The 16,704-nt window shown below is 40.7% G+C and overlaps 1 protein-coding gene across 5 annotated transcripts in view; it reads left to right on the plus strand.

Annotated features, from left to right (window-relative positions):
* LOC104602898 (Serine/Threonine-kinase) overlaps positions 1-16,704 on the plus strand; it is an 84,371-nt gene that overhangs the window by 39,886 nt on the left and 27,781 nt on the right. For 4 of the 5 annotated variants that reach the window (XM_088894971.1, XM_088894969.1, XM_088894967.1 and 1 more), the window contains one exon: positions 7,698-7,775. The exons of the other annotated variant lie outside the window; for it this stretch is intronic. In XM_088894971.1, the coding sequence (XP_088751097.1) occupies positions 7,698-7,775 (78 nt within the window). The remainder of the gene's footprint in view (positions 1-7,697; positions 7,776-16,704) is intronic. 5 annotated transcript variants of the gene reach the window in all.

The raw sequence follows: 16,704 nt of genomic DNA on the forward strand, positions 1-16,704 counted from the left end.
TTACTTCCTGGCCGTGACAAAATCACCCTAGCCGATGGCTCTCTTCTATCTCTGGCAAGGGAACCATCAAGGCTACAAATTCCTTGGTACTTCCTTCTGCTCTTCATGTACCCAAGCTAAATACAAACTTGTTATCTGTAAGTAGCCTAACTAAGTCATTGAACTGCTGTGTAACTGTCTTTCCTTTGTACTGTGTTTTTCAGGATCTGGAGTCTCAGAAAGTGATTGGGAGTGGCCATGAGGCGAATGTAATATATCTGCTGGACACTCCTGGATAGTGCCATGAACAACTTGGAAAAGCTGCTTTTGGGTCTACATCTACAGAGTCCATCAGTCGAGTGATGTTATGTCATTTTCGTTTGGGTCATCTTTCTTTTTCTGCATTAAGTCATTTATTCCCAGAACTGTTTAAGGGAATTAGTTTTTCCAGTCTTCATTGTGAGTCGTGTGAATTGTCAAAACATTGTAGAAACAATTATCCTCAAAGTAATAAAAGATCTTCTCATTTTCATATTGTGCACTCTGATGTGTGGGGGCCTTACCATTTACCTACTATGGGTGGCTACAAATATTTTATCTTGTTCATTGATGACTTTTCTCGGTTCACTTGGATATTTTTGATGAAGTCTCGTGATGAAGTTTCCAGACTTGTGAGGCAATTCCATGAATTTGTCATAGCCCAATTTGCTACCAGAATTAAAATTTTCAGATTTGACAATGCAAAAGAATATTTTGAGAAAAACCTGACTTGCTATCTCACTGATTTGGGGGTTGTTCGCCAAAGCTCCTGTGTTAGGACCCCAAAATAGAATGGAGTTGCTGAAAGAAAAAATAGGCATATTGTTGAAGTTTCAAGAATATTCTATTTGCCTCACATGTCCCTACAAAATTTTGGGGTGATGCTGTTCTCACTGCAACCTATCTTATCAACCGTATGCCATCCAGGGTTTTGGGGTTTAAGTCTCCCTTCAGTCTTCTTCATCCGGACAAAGATCTTTTTCCTATTCCTTTTCGTGTCTTTGGTTGCACTTGTTATGTACATATCCCAAGCGTCCAGAGACATGAATTTGAACCAAAAGCCCACAAGTGTATCTTCCTTGGTTATTCCCCCACACAAAAGGGTTACTGTTGTTTTGATCTGAAGATTGGCATTCGGTATGTCTCAATGGATGTCACCTTTGATGAGATCTCTTCCTTTTATGATTCTTCTCAGGAGAGGCATTGTCCAAAGGGGGAGAATTTGTCACAGTTGTTTGCTCTTCCCCTTCCTGTCCCAATTGAGTCTTTTGTTGAGAATCTTCCTCCTTCAAATGAGTCAAGGGAGAATCAACCATTTCATTTTCATTCCAGTGTTCCTATCCCTCCTCCTTTACCTCCTCGTCCTCTTTTTAATCCCAGGTTGTACCAACGACAGAGAACCAGAAATGAGCAGATTGTTTCCCCTACAACACATGAGTCTCCTGCACTCCCAGTCACAGAAGAGACAACAGGTACTGATACAACCCCTTTGGAGTCATCCTTCCCAGACATTGATATCCCTATTGCTATTAGGAAAGGAAAAAGGAAGTGTACAACACATTGCATTTCCAAACACCTTTCTTATAGTTTGCTCTCTCCTTCATATTTTGCCTACATTTCTTCTGTTGCTTATAATCCAATTCCCAGGTTTGTGTCAGGAGCTCTTACTATTCCAGAATGGAGGGATGCTATGAGAACAGAAATTGATGCCCTGCACAAGAATGACACTTGGGAAGTGGTTGATTTGCCTGAAGGGAAGGATCCAATAGGTTGTAAGTGGGTCTTTACTATCAAATATCATGTTGATGGCACCATTGAAAGGTAGAAGGCTAGGCTGGTTGCAAAAGGTTATACACAGACATATGGGATTGATTATTTGGAGACCTTTGCTCCTGTTGCCAAGATGACTTCTGTGAGAGTTCTGCTATCTCTTGCTGCACACTCAAACTGGCCACTTTATCAACTGGATGTAAATGATGCATTTCTGAATGGAGAGTTATATGAGGAGGTTTATATGTCTTCCTCCAGGGATGTATGAAACAAATATGAAAGGGAAGGTCTGCAGGCTGAAGAAATCTCTTTATGGACTTAAACAGTCCCCTAGAGCATGGTTTGAAAGGTTTAGGGCTGCCCTTGTTAGCTTTGTCTATGTACAAACACAATCTGATCATACCCTCTTTGTGAAGAGGAGAGGATCCTTGGCCGTTTACCTGATTGTGTATGTTGATGATATTGTTGTGACTGGTAATGATGTATTGGGGATTAATGATCTCAAATCTTTCCTTCATACAAAGTTTGAGATCAAAGATCTGGGGGAATTGAGATACTTTCTTGACATAAAAATTGCTAGATCCAAGGATGGGATACTTATCTTTTAGAGAAAGTATGTACTTGATTTGCTCTCTGAAACAGGGAAGGTGGGTGCTAAACCAGTTGCTACTCCTATTGATATGAGTCATAAACTCTTTGCTTCAGATGGAATATTGTTAAAAGATAAGGGAGTCTTCCAGAGACTACTTGGAAAGGTTCTCTATGTATGCATGACTCGGCTAGACATTGCATATGCTGTCAGTTGCATTAGTCAGTTTATGCATGCTCTCAGCGATACTCACATGGCAGCAAGAGAGCGGATTCTGTGTTATTTGAAGGGTTCCCCTGGAAAGGGAATTCTATTTGCTAAGCATGGCCATATGAAACTTGAAGCCTACACAGATGCTGATTGGGCCGAAAACATTGGTGACAGAAGATCTACCTCTGGGTACTGTAGCTTGGTGGCAGGTAATATTGTCTCCTGGAGAAGCAAGAAACAATTAGTTGTTGCTCGATCTCTAGCCGAAGCTGAATACAGAGCCATGGCTCATGGAGTTTCTGAACTACTGTGGCTTAGATCCTTGATGGAGGAATTGGGTATTGAGCATGATAAGTCAATGATGTTATACTGTGATAATCAGGCTGCCATCAACATTGCTCACAATCCAGTGCAACATGATAGAACTAAACATATTGAAGTTGACAGACACTTCATTCGAGAAAGAGTGGCTTCTGGAGAAGTGTGTCTACCTTTCATCACTTCTGAAGGACAGTTAGTTGATTTTCTCACCAAGGGCATTCCCAAGGCTAAACTTCAGCATGATACTGGCAAGCTTGGCATGATTGACATCTATGCTTAGCTTGAGGGGGAGTGTAGAGAAGATGGGTCAAATGGCCCATAGGCTGTTTATCCTTCTTTATTTTTTATGTTATTTGCTGTAATGGGCCCTAATCTGGGCTTTATTCTTTCTTGTGTTATGTTTTTTAATTTTCTGCCCAACTAGGGGCCTCTCTGTAAATTATTAAAGTTTTACTTAATGAAATGGAATTAGGGGTGTAAGTGAGAAGGTTATGTTCGAAAATCTCTCTCTCTAAACCCTAGTTGCTGCCACCTTCTTCTTCTTCTTCTTCTTCTTGAAACCTGATTTCTGCTACTTTCTTTTGATTTTCTGCAACTTTTTAAACAGTCATTTCTTTTCAAAAGGCTGTTTTTCTTCTATACAAAACAGAGTTCTCCCAGAAGGTGCGGGTTGCTGCCTTACAAACGAAGTAAAATTACAATTGAGCCCAGAATAAGTGATCCCTGTTCACCCCTTGCTTAGCTAGTAGGTCAGCCAGCCCATTTGCCAACCTCCTCTCCCACTGAACTCTTACAGTGAGATTATAGGTAAGCCACCTGAATCTCCTCATCTCTCCCCTAAAAGACCAAGCTACTGTCTGTTCTTTCAGCCACCCAGTTACCACTTTAGAGTCTCCTTCAATGATCAACCTCCTAAAATTCAACTCTTTAGCAATTTGTGCTCCCTGTAGAGCCCCTTGCGTCTCTGCATTAAATGCATCCCCCACTCCGATTGGGCCAGAGAATAGGGCGACAATCTGTTGCTCTTCATTCCTGAATACACCTCCAATACCAGCAGGTCCATGATCGGCAAGGCTGCTGCCATCAAAGTTGAGCTTTATAAAGCCTTCTTCTGGGGGCTTCCAGTCTACTACGGGTTTGTCCTGAACTGAGGAAGAGCTTGCAACAGATTCCCAGTTTCTCCACATGTCATCAAAGGAGAAGGATTAGAATAACTCCAAAGATTTGGCCTAGTTAATGGCCCTTATCAGCAGACATTCCCAAACAGTAGCTATATCCCTTTATCATTAAAAATCCTGTAATTTCTTTCCTCCCAAACTTTCCAAACTAGAGCAGTCCTAGCACATCTCCATAATGCTATGCCTCTCCTCTTAGGCCACCTGAAAGTTGTAGGGTCAAAAAGCCCCCTGATTTGCAGAGGCATCATCCACTTACACCCAAAAGGACCAAAAATGTTTTCCCAAAGATTCACAACAAAAGGGCAAGATATTAGAAGATGGTAACAGCTCTCTCCATTTGCTAAGGAAGTTGTTTTAATGTTGCAATCTAGGTTTGGTTGATGTGGGGCCTACATCTACTAAAACCATTTGCTGGGCTGTCCTGTCACAATCCAATTGTACTGTCATGTCACAACCCAACTACTAGTGGTTTTGATAGATGATAGAAGTCCTGAATCTATCAAACCCCAGGATACAACACTATGCAGCTCTATTTGCAATTTTAATAACCAAATAGAATTTTCTGGTTATTCTTATTTTCAAACTAACTACTAAGTGTTGCCATATACCAAAATCTTTGCTATTTTTTTGATCAGTAACAGCAAAATTTATTAATTGAAGAAGCTTTAATTACAAGACGGGGGAGGTGAACTTTCTTAACTCTCCCGCTAGCACAAAACAAAGGATACAAAATTAGAAATGAGCCTAAAAGAAAGATCCCCTATTCACCCCTTGCTTGGCTAACCCATCAGCGTTTTGGTATTATATTGGCAGTGAAAGGAAATTAATTAAAATTTCGTCTGATCAGTGACGTAAGTAAGAGGTAAGACAAATTTCTCTAGCCATCAGTACGGGCTGATATGATATCTCTTGGTTATCCATTGTCGTCCAATTGCACCCACCGGCCGACGTTTTTTTACCCATATTCCCCAGGAGGCCTGCTCCATTTTTGTATTCCTCCCCTCCGGCCGGGGGACCTGCTCCAGACCGGTGGTTGATTTTTCAGTTAAATGATTTTGTATCTACCCGCCCAACGGTTGAATGAATTTCCATTTATTTACCAAAAAGAAAACAACTAACCTTGCAGTGGCTACATCAAAAAGCAGCATTCCAATATCTATTTTTCTTTGTTTAAAGAGGCCTCTAGATCAACCCAGCACAAGTCAAGGTTGAAGGACCAAACCAAACCATTAGAGCAAGAAACGGTTCTGAAGTCTGTAATTCACTCATCTGTATTTCACCTCAATGTCCCTAGTCAGTCACTTAAACTACTTCTTTTCATTGCTGTAGTTCCAGATACCAGAGTTATCTTCCTTCAGACATCTCATCACCACCTTTGAGTCACCTTCAATAACCAATTTTCTTAGGTTCAACTCCATTGCCAATTTTCTTATTGGAAAGTGAAGTTTTGCATAACAATCACTAGTCTAGGTAGGTTTGCATTTTTCTTAATTTTCATGTGAACTTTTAAGAATGCTTTATTAATTACATAGTATACTACTTAGAATGATGAAATCTATGATGGAATGAATGAGAAAGAAGACATCAGAGGTGAAAGAGAAGAGATAGAATACTGATAAAAAAAAGAAGAGATAGAAGAGAAAAGAGGAAGAAGAGAGGAGCTTGTGAAGAATAGGCTGAGAAAAATCTATAAAGGTCAAATCTTGATGGTAGCTAAGATGAATTTCAAAAATTCTTGAAATCAGCCCAAGTGAGTGGTCAAATCTCTCATGAGAAACTTGTTTTCTCTAAGGATCGATTTATCACATCATGCCAAAGCAATTTCCAGCAATTGGGTAGAATTTTACTTGATACAAAGTCCACAAGCTGAAGATGGTACAGCCCAAAATTGGAGATTGATCTTGCTAGACAATTGGGAGAATTGATGTTGATTGTTGCACTCCAAAAGATGGATCAGATTCAGCAATGGTGTACCTCTGATGTATTCTCAAAAGGCTGAAGATTTTTTTCTAAAACCTTGGGTGGGAGAAGAAGAAAATAGCCTCCTTTTTTTCCTTAGGTCGAACTAGGGTTTCTTTGCAAGAAAGCTTGTCTTGATTGATTAGCCTAGTCTCCCTTCTTTATATCTTCTATATAGCTTAGACTCTAAGAGTCAAAGTAGAAGTTTACTGATCAGTCTCCTAGTTGATTAGGAAGGCTGCAAATTATGAAACAATGCTAACAAACTTAGGATAGGGGAGATCTAATTAGTTTCCTACTTCAACCTTAAGTTTCCAACAAACTAACTACCTAATCAAACTAGGAAGCTAGAAACAAATTTGGCTCTTAAGTAATCCTGTTCTCTCACAACTTTGACCAGCTATTGAACCTTATCTTTGTGTGGTGTGGGACTCGCATAGATTTCAATTTAAACCAAAAGGGTTCTACCATATACTAAAGTAAATGGGCCAAATTCACAAGGTGAAACTTGGTGAGTCGTCTCAACACTAATTAGGCCCAAATTCGGCCCATTGGGTTATTAATAAGACATTTGCAGCTAACCTCTCAGCCAATAATATCCAATCATTGTCAATAGGAAAGGACATCTTCCCTAACTGCATCTTCTTTATTTTCTTTGAGAAAAAAGGTGTAGTGTCACACCCTCTACTTTGGATCCCGAGGTAAACCATTTTGCAAACTCTTTAACAAAATAAACTATTTATAAGTACGTTTTGCAAAATTGGTTTCAAAATAAGTTGAAATTCACTTTCGACAGTTTTAGGTTTCCATTAGAGTGTACTCTTGTTCGACACAGTTGATCCTATCACAATGATCACTTACTTTAGTGACTTCTCATATGTTCCGACATACCCAGGTATCTGACCTTAGAAGGATATCATTGGTTGACAAATAAAAAGCAGGTCGACCCATCACCTTGTGCGGTATCACCATCAAGTTAAGGGATTAAGTGCAATTTTCCAGTTTTACCCCTTTATCTCTAAGATCTAGGGCTAAACTGGAAATGGTCTCGTTTTGTGTTTCTCACTGTACCTTAGGTTTAACTTGAGCAGTTGAGACAGACTACTACTCTACTAATTTGGCAGTATAGGAGTGTTGGCCTTGATACGTTAAAAACTCCCCAAGTTCCTCATTCGGATGAGAGCTAAGGTAAGGGAGCTTACATGTTAGAGTTGTCAAGGCTTGATAAGTTTGTGGTTAAGTTGCTTTTGTTTGTTTTTTTTTGGGGGGGGGGATTCTTTCTTTCTCTTGTGGATATTTTGTAGTGGTTTTACTTGTTAGGGAAGGGGATGGTAGTGGTACTGCTATCTTATGGTTTGGAGTTTGGAAGGGGAAGTGTTTCCCTTCTCAAAAAAAAAAAAAATCGGAATGAATAAATAAAATGACCTAGCAGTTCCCTTGTGTTTTGGTGTATGAATGGTATATATCTGTAAATGGGGTGTTTTTATTGATTTTTATTTTGCTCACTCCCTATTTTGTTATTTGCTATTCTATTTCTTCTGATTATTGCACCTCTTTTATTTCTCTAGAAAGTTGATGAAACTTTCTTACCTATCTCAAATACACACAAAGAAAAAGAATTTCAGTTTCTAATGTTCTAATGTTCGTTGTAGACTCGTCAACTGATTGATCCAAATATGTATTGGTTTGCAATTCCAAATATTGGCTTCATTCTTAAGGGCCTTTCTCAGGTATATGTTCACTTGCAAAATTGATTCTAAAATTGCTTATGGATATGCTATTCTTTGTTTATTGATATAGTTTTAGTGTTTTATCAACCATTACTATGCATGTGGTCTTACATCTATTGTTTTATTAGTTCAAATAATTAGGTGCAAGCATGGATTGCGTATGCTATCTATTGATTCATGTTACTAAGCAATTCAAGGGGCTTAGACATAATGGTAATGATTGAGAAATGCAAACTAGGTTGTGTGGTTGCCTCCTTTCTCAGGCATCTACTATCAGTTCTAGTCAAATAGAAGAAGAAACAAGAGAGTTACACGAATTGGTGGGTGTGTTTTGTGTCTAACACACCCATAAAGAAAGATATTTATATTAATATGTGGATGGACAGTGTCCACCATCGTTGTACCTTCTAACTCAACTTTTGGGTTTGGTTGGAACTTGGGATTGAGAAGAGACTTCATGGACACAAGAGTTAGATTGTACCTTAATTTTTACTATACATCCTTGATGGGGTCTTTCTGGAGCCAACAAAGGTAGATAGTAGAGTTTGGACACTCACTCCCTCGGGTTCCTTCACCTGTGCCTCATTTCTTTAAATCCCTAATACAACCATCTTCTTTTGGATTGTCCTTTCTTGTTAAAGAGGTGTGGTGTCAACCTATACCTCCGAAGGTTAGGAATTTCTGTTGGGAAGCCTTTTTGGAAAGAGTTAATACAGGAGATTTGCTTCAAAGGAAAAAACCCAATAGCTGTTTGTTGCCTCACTACAGAGCTGATGGTGTGTTTGGATACCACTTACTAATTTCATGTCAGTTTGCCAAATTCATTTGGGAATGATTTACTTCTTTGTTTGGGTGCAGATGGACTCCCCCATTGAAGAGAGAGAGAGAGAGAGAGAGAGAGAGAGAGAGAGAGTCACTACTGGCTGCCGCCAGTTTTCTATTTATATTAACTTCATAAAAGAATATGAAATTACAAGTATGCCCCTGGGGCATATCCTAGAATCAGAATAATAAGAAAAAAGGGCCCTCAGCCTCATGATTGCAACCAGTTGAACTCAGATCAATCTGTCTCGGCAATCCAAGGTATTTCTGACTCTCTCAATTCAGATTTGGATCTTCCTATTGCTCTTCGTAAGCCTGTTCGTTCTTGTACCACTCGGCATTCCATAGCTGATTATGTCTCTTACTCACATTTATCACCTGCCTATCATTCCTTTGTGTCTGCTCTTTCCTCTGTATGTGTCCCTTCCAGATATTCAGAGGTGGTATCTGATCCAAGATGGAAAGAAGCCATGAATGAAGAAATGAAAGCCTTAATGAAAGCAAGAACGTGGGAATTGGTGGACCTGTCAGAAGGGAAAGGCACTGTTGGGTGCAAGTGGGTATTCACAGTAAAGCACAGGGAAGACGGGTCAATTGAAAGATACAAGGCCAGACTTGTGGCAAAGGGATTTACACAAAAGGAAGGAATTGACTACAAGGAAACCTTTGCTCCGGTAGCAAAACTCAACACAATCAGGGTTCTACTGTAATTAGTTGCAAAATTCTCTTGGGAACTCCATCAGCTGGATGCGAAGAATGCTTTCCTAAATGGTGATCTACATGAAGAGGTATTCATGGAACCCCCACCTGGATATAATGTTGGAAAGAAGGTGTGTAAATTAAGGAAAGCTTTGTATGGCTTGAAGCAATCTCCCCGGGCATGGTTTGAGAGAATCTGTACGGCCATGGAAAAAGTGGGGTACACTCAGAGCAGTGCGGATCATACATTGTTTACAAGGAGGCAGGATGGAAAACTTACAACTCTCATTGTTTATGTGGATGATATGGTGATTACTGGAAATGATGTGAAAGAGATGAAGAGGCTGAAGGAGTTCTTAGCTTCAGAATTTGAGATCAAGGACCTGGGAAATTTGAGATATTTTCTCGGGATTGAAGTTGCTAGATCAAGAGAAGGAATCTACATATGTCAACGAAAATATGTGTTAGATCTCCTAGAAGAAACAAGCATGATGGGGTGCAGGCCAGCAGACACACCAATAGAACCGAACCATGGATTACAAGAATCAATGGGTGAGGAATACTGTGATAAGGAAAGGTACCAAAAATTGGTAGGAAAACTGATATACTTATCCCTCACTAAGCCAAACATTGCCTATGCAGTGCATGTTGTCAGTCAATTCATGCACTCACCAAAGACTCCTCATATGAGAGCAGTGGAAAGAATTCTCAGATACTTGAAAACTTGCCCAGGGAAAGGAATTCTATTCAAGAAGAACAGTAGACTTGAAATTGAAGCCTACACTGATGCTGATTGGGTTGGGTTTGTTGGAGACAGAAAATCAACCTCAGGTTACTGTACATTCTTGGGAGGAAACCTAGTTACATGCCACAGTAAGAAGCAGAATGTTGTGGCTAGATCAAGTGCAGAAGCAGAATACCGAGCTATGGCACATGGGGTTGCTGAACTCTTATGGCTCAGAACTCTCCTTAATGAGCTTGGTATCAAGACTGAAGGTCCTCTCAAGTTGTATTGTGATAATAAAGCAGCTATCAACATTGCCAACAATCCCGTGCAACATGATAGGACAAAACATATTGAAATTGATCGACACTTTGTCAGAGAGAGAATTGTTTCAGGGGAACTCTGTGTGCCTTATACTTCATCAGAAATGCAGATTGCAGATGTATTAACAAAAGGGCTAGCAACTACAAAGTTCAAGGACATACTTGGCAAGCTGAACATGATTGATATCCATGTTTAGCTTGAGGGGGAGTGTTAGAATGCTAGAGTGTGTTCGGCTGATAGGGTCTCCTATTAGCCCATTCTTATGTTAATTTTATCTTGTAACTGGGCCTTTGCTAATGGGCCTAATCCTGTTTATGTTTTAAGTATTCTGGTTGTCCCATTACTAACCAGGGGTATACCAGTAATTTTATTGTACTTTTTACTTCACTTATATTTTGTTAGTAAACCCTAGCAGATTCTAGGTTGAAGTAGAGAAGAAGAAAGAAAAGAGAAAGAAGAAGAAGAAGAAGAAGAAGAAGAAGAAGAAAGAAAGGTTCGGCCAGACTAGAAGAGAGTCAAAATCACTCTCCCCTAGCTGACCCACTTGTATTTATTCAAAAACATAGAGTTACAGGAAAGACCATTTTGTCTCTCATAGAAGATGGGACACATAACTTAAACTTAGATGCAATAGACCTTTCACTCTCAAGCAGATAATCCAGAATGACCAAAATACCCCTGACTCGAGCATTCTAAAACTCCCCCTCAAGCTGGAGAGTATATATCATATAGTCCCAGCTTGTTACAAATGTAATCTATTCTTCCCCGAGACAATCCCTTTGTGAGAAGATTTGCCCACTGATTTCCTGAGCTCACATGAGATGTGGTTATCACCCCACTTATTACTTTATCTCTTACAAAGTGACAATCAACCTCGATATGCTTAGTTCTCTCATGAAAGACGGGATTGGAAGAGATGTGAACAACAGCTTGGTTATCACAGTATAATTTCATGGGTTTGTCAATTGAGAATCCCATCTCTTGAAGCAAGTTCTTCGGCCATACTAGCTCACATGTGGTATGGGCCATAGCCCTGTACTCTGCTTCTGCACTACTTCTTGTCACCACTGTTTGTTTCTTGCTCTTCCAAGTTACAAGATTGCCACCGAGGAAGGTACAATACCCTGTAGTTGATCTCCTGTCTGATATAGAACCAGCCCTGTCAGCATCTGTGTACCCTACTATCTCAAGAGTTCCTCCACTTTGGTATAACAAACCACGACCCGGAGCACCTTTTAGGTACCTAACAATTCTCAGAACAGCTTCCCAGTGGGGAATCCGAGGATGTTGCATAAACTGGCTCACCACACACAACAAATGATATATCTGGTCGGGTAATGGTCAGGTAGTTCAATTTGCCCACCAACCTTCTGTATCTTTCAGGATCATCAAACTCTTCACCCGCATCAACACTCAGCTTGGCATTGAGTTCCATAGGAGTCTCTGCTGGTTTAGCACCTAACAACCCTGTTTCTTCAAGTAGATCAAGAACATATTTTCTTTGACATAGTTTGATCGCATGTTTTGACCTCGCAACCTCTATTCCCAGGAAATATTTCAGCTTCCCGAAATCTTTTGTATTGAAGTGATCCTGTAAGAATTTCTTCAACCTGTTGATTCCATTGCTATCACTCCCAGTTATGACAATATCATCCACGTACACGACTAGCAAGATTTTCCCATCCTTTGAGTTATAGCTGAACACAGAATGATCAACCTGACATTGTTTCATCCCAAAGGCTTTCATCACTTCACTGAACCTGCCAAACCAAGCACGTGGAGATTGTTTCAGTCCATAAATTGCCTTTTTGAGGCTACACACTTTGCCAGACTCCCCCTGAGCAACAAACCCTGGTGGTTACTCCATATACACCTCCTCAACTAGATCACCATGCAGGAAGGCATTTTTGATGTCAAGTTGTACAAGAGGCCAATCATACATAGCAGCTAATGAAATCAGCACCCGAACTGAACCAATCTTAGCCACAGGAGAAAATGTCTCCATATAGTCCACACCATACATCTGAGAATAACCCTTGGCCACCAACCTCGCTTTCAATCACTCCACACTGCCATCAGGAAGATACTTCACTGTGTAGACCCATTTACATCCAACTGTGTGCTTACCGGAAGGAAGAGCGGTGAGTTCCCATGTGTGATTATGTTGTAGAGCAGAGAGTTCTTCCATGGCTTGCCGCCACCCTGGGGAGGCAAGAGCTTCCTGGACAGTCTTGGGAATGGGAACAGATGAGAGTAATGATATAAATATGCAATGAGAAGCAGAAAGGTGAGCAGTAGAAACATAGTGTGAAATGGGGTGAGTACAAGTACGTTTACCTTTTCGCAGAGCAATAGGAAGATCAGGATTTGAAGGAGAAGGAGCAGTAGTAGGATCTGTCGACAGGGGCTGAAGTGGAGGAGGGCCCGATGCACTTCTGCGGGTATACACTTGAGTGATTGGCGGCTTCTCAGTAGTAACAGGCATAGGATGTGCATCTGCAGTAGAAACAGGAGCTACTGGAAGGATGTCCACAATAGGTACAGGAAGGGGAACCACAGAGGGAGAGGAAGAGATCCTAGCATCTGAGAAGAACGGAACTGACTCAAAGAAGGTGACATCAGAGCACACAAACGATTTATGGGATTTTGGGTTATAACACTTATACCCTTTCTGAGTCCTTGAGTAGCCAAGAAAGATACACTTAGTAGCTCGAGCATCTAGCTTGTCTAACCCAGGTCCCAAGTGTTGAACAAAACAAACACAGCCAAAGATTCTTGGGGTAAGAGGAAATGAAGATAAAGTGGGAAACAACACGGAGAGAGGGGATTGACTTCCAAGGATTGACATGGGCATCCGATTGATCAGAAAACAGGATGTAAGAACAGCATCACTCCAAAAATGTTTTGGGACATTCATATTAATCATCAAGGATCGAGCAGTTTCAAGAAGATGTCGATTTTTTCGTTCAGCTACACCGTTCTATTGTGGGGTGTAGGCACAAGAAGTTTGATGAATGATCCCATGATGTTCTAGGTATTGCTGAAATGGTGAGGAGTTGTATTCTTTGGCATTATCGGAGCGAAGAATTTTAATATGAACACCAAATTGAGTGCGTATTTCAGCATAAAATTTTTGAAAAATAGGGAACAACTCACTACGATCTTTCATAAGATAAATCCATGTCATCCTTGAAAAGTCATCAACAAAGATTACAAAATACTTATACCCATTGTATGACACCACTTTAATTGGACCCCATACATCGGAATGAACTAAAGAGAAAGGACTTGAGACACGACTATCAACTCTTGGACTAAATGAGACTATGATGTTTACCCAATTGACATGACTCACAATCTAATGATGAAAGATGACTCAAGGAAGGAACCAATAACTTCAAGGCCTTGAGAGAAGGATGACTAAGTTTGCAGTGCCATTGAAGAGGAGTAAGAGATGACTGAAAAGCTACTGGAGGACCACCACCATCAAGGTAATATAATCCACCTGCTTCATGCCCTCCACCAATCTTCCTCCCCGTCTTGAGATCCTGAAACACACAAGAAGAAGGGTAGAAGGTTACAGAACAATTAAGAGACTTGGTTAATCTGCTGACAGACATAAGGTTAAAAGGAAACTTAGGAACATATAAAACAGATGATAAAGGCAAGGAGGAGAGATTAACATCACCAACACCACAGATAGGAGATGTAGAACCATTAGCAAGTGTAACTGTTTGAGGTGTGGAGGAGTGGGAAAGGGAAGAAAATACATCATGAGTCCCAGACATATGGTCCGAGGCCCCGGAGTCAATGATCCAGTGTGAGTCTTTGGAAGCTAAGCAAGCCATACTTGACTGGGCAAGTGTAGCAGTGTTCTGCTGAGATGCTTGAATGAACTGCTCATATACTGCACGTGGTACACTCACCATTTCCTTCTCAGAAGCACAAGTAGATGTGGAGGGGATTGGGTCAGTTTGCTGACTTTCAGTAATTGTGTCACTACCCTTAGTCCTAGCATTGTTAGTCCAAGTGTTGGGTGCACCACGCAAATCATAGCAGAAATTAACTGTGTGCCCCTCTAAACCACAATGTGTACACTTTCTCTGAGTATAACTCCTTCCTCTTCCCCGACCTCCCCCTGAGTCTCGACCTCCAGTCCGACCACTAGCCCTGCTAAACATGTGACCACCACGATTGCTTGGGAGTCCACTCCTGACACCACCACTTCTATTTCCACGACCACCCCCTTTAGTCACTACCAAACCAGATCTGTCAGAGAGAGAAGAATGTTCTACCGACTCAATGGATGTCCTCTTAAGACGAGCAAAAACTTCTTCAAGTGAGGGAAGATCAGATCCTCCCAATATTTGTGCTCTGACAGGCTCATACTCAGCCTTCAACCCCACAAGAAACCTTGTCACATCAAGCTGCTCACGTTGCTGTTGTTGGATCTGAACATCTGATGTTAGAGGATGATACACATTAAGCTCATTACGAATGTTCCTCAAACTTGCATAGTACTCTTCTAAGCTTTGACTCCCTTGCTTCAAATTGAAATACTCTTGGTACAACTGATACACCCTAGTTGTATTGTCTTGTCCAGAGTACAACTTCTTAGCATGATCCCAGATTTCCGTAGCTGTATCTAGGAACATGAAGTTCACACTAATCTTTGGTTCCATGCTGTTCCAGAGCCATGTCATTATCTGTGCATCTACTTGTTCCTAGTCACTGAACCCAGGGGAATCAGAGGGAGGTTTCTCCTCTCTTACATGTTTTACCTTTCTCTTGGCCTTCAAGAACACCTCCACAGATTTTGCCCATGGTACATAATTCTCACCATTCAACTTGATGGATGTCATTTGAACACTTAGATAGTCTGGGGAAAGCATGACACTTGTTTTGTTATCATTCCCATTTTCAAATGAAGCCATCTTAATTATTTCACCTTCAAATATACAACACAACCTCACACTCTTTCACAAGACTTATCTCACTTATAACACCACCAATTCCAGCTTCTTTAAATACACATTACACACCACACACTAAGGCTGAAATCACTCAGTCTTCACATCAAACACCTGGGCTGCACACTGCAGAACCATTCACCATCAACACACTAAGACTGAAATCACTCAGTCCTCACATCAAACACTTGGGCTGCACACTGCAGAACTGATTACACACAAGGTATAGGAGATCACTTTTAAATATTTTGAAACATAGATACACCAATCACCACGACACAACCACCACCAATCTACTGCTGTTGTGAACTTCAGCAGTCGACAACTCTTCTTTCAACATACATACGAAGAGAAATGCAGAGGAACACGACTGAGATGCATATCAGTCACACTGAGCACCACCACCACAACCAACTTTTGAAACAAAAAGAAACATTCACAGTCCCTTGGACAAACAGCAGTAGTGTTCATACCTGTTCACATTCAGCCCTCTTCGATACTGAATAGAGGGTTTAGTATACCACTCCAACGACCACCATAGCAACGACCAGAGGCATCCTCACCTCCAGGCCCACAAAACGACAGCTCCTTTTCAGCCCCTTATCGAACCTCCACTCAGGTCAGTCCAAAAGGAAGATGACTGTGAAAGTTGGCGGCGAACCCAGAAAGAGAACAGCAGCAAGAAAGAAATGAGGATACGACCTTACAGCTCTGATACCATGTTAGTAAACCCTAGCAGATTCTAGGTTGAAGTAGAGAAGAAGAAAGAAAAGAGAAAGAAGAAGAAGAAGAAGAAGAAGAAGAAGAAGAAGAAGAAAGAAAGGTTCGGCCAGACTAGAAGAGAGTCAAAATCACTCTCCCCTAGCTGACCCACTTGTATTTATTCAAAAACATAGAGTTACAGGAAAGACCATTTTGTCCCTCATAGAAGATGGGACACATAACTTAAACTCAGATACAATAGACCTTTCACTCTCAAGCAGATAATCCAGAATGACCAAAATACCCCTGACTCGAGCATTCTAACATATTTAAATAAAGGCCTAGTCGACTGCTAACACAGTTCGACATTCTCTGCATCTAAGAAGTTCATCCTCTTCTTTACTACTTCGAGTTCAGCTTCTTAGTTTACATATTAGACTGAAAACAATTAGTAGAAAGCAGCAAGAGAAGATAAGAAGAGTGGAGAGGAGAGAAGAAGAGAAGAGAAATGAAGATTAAGTGCCAAAAAGTAGTGCTGGTGACGCCAACATTGGTATTTATATTAGGGCGACAAAAAATAAAGTAAAAAATACAAAAGTGACATTGTGACACTAAAGATGAACCAACGACAACCTTTTAAAGCTCCCCCTCAAGTTGAGACATAGATGTCAATCATGCCCAGCTTATC

The sequence above is a fragment of the Nelumbo nucifera genome, chromosome 1 (genome assembly GCF_055504915.1).
Source record: "Nelumbo nucifera cultivar China Antique chromosome 1, China Antique-T2T, whole genome shotgun sequence".
In the NCBI taxonomy this organism is placed as follows: Eukaryota; Viridiplantae; Streptophyta; class Magnoliopsida; order Proteales; family Nelumbonaceae; genus Nelumbo; species Nelumbo nucifera.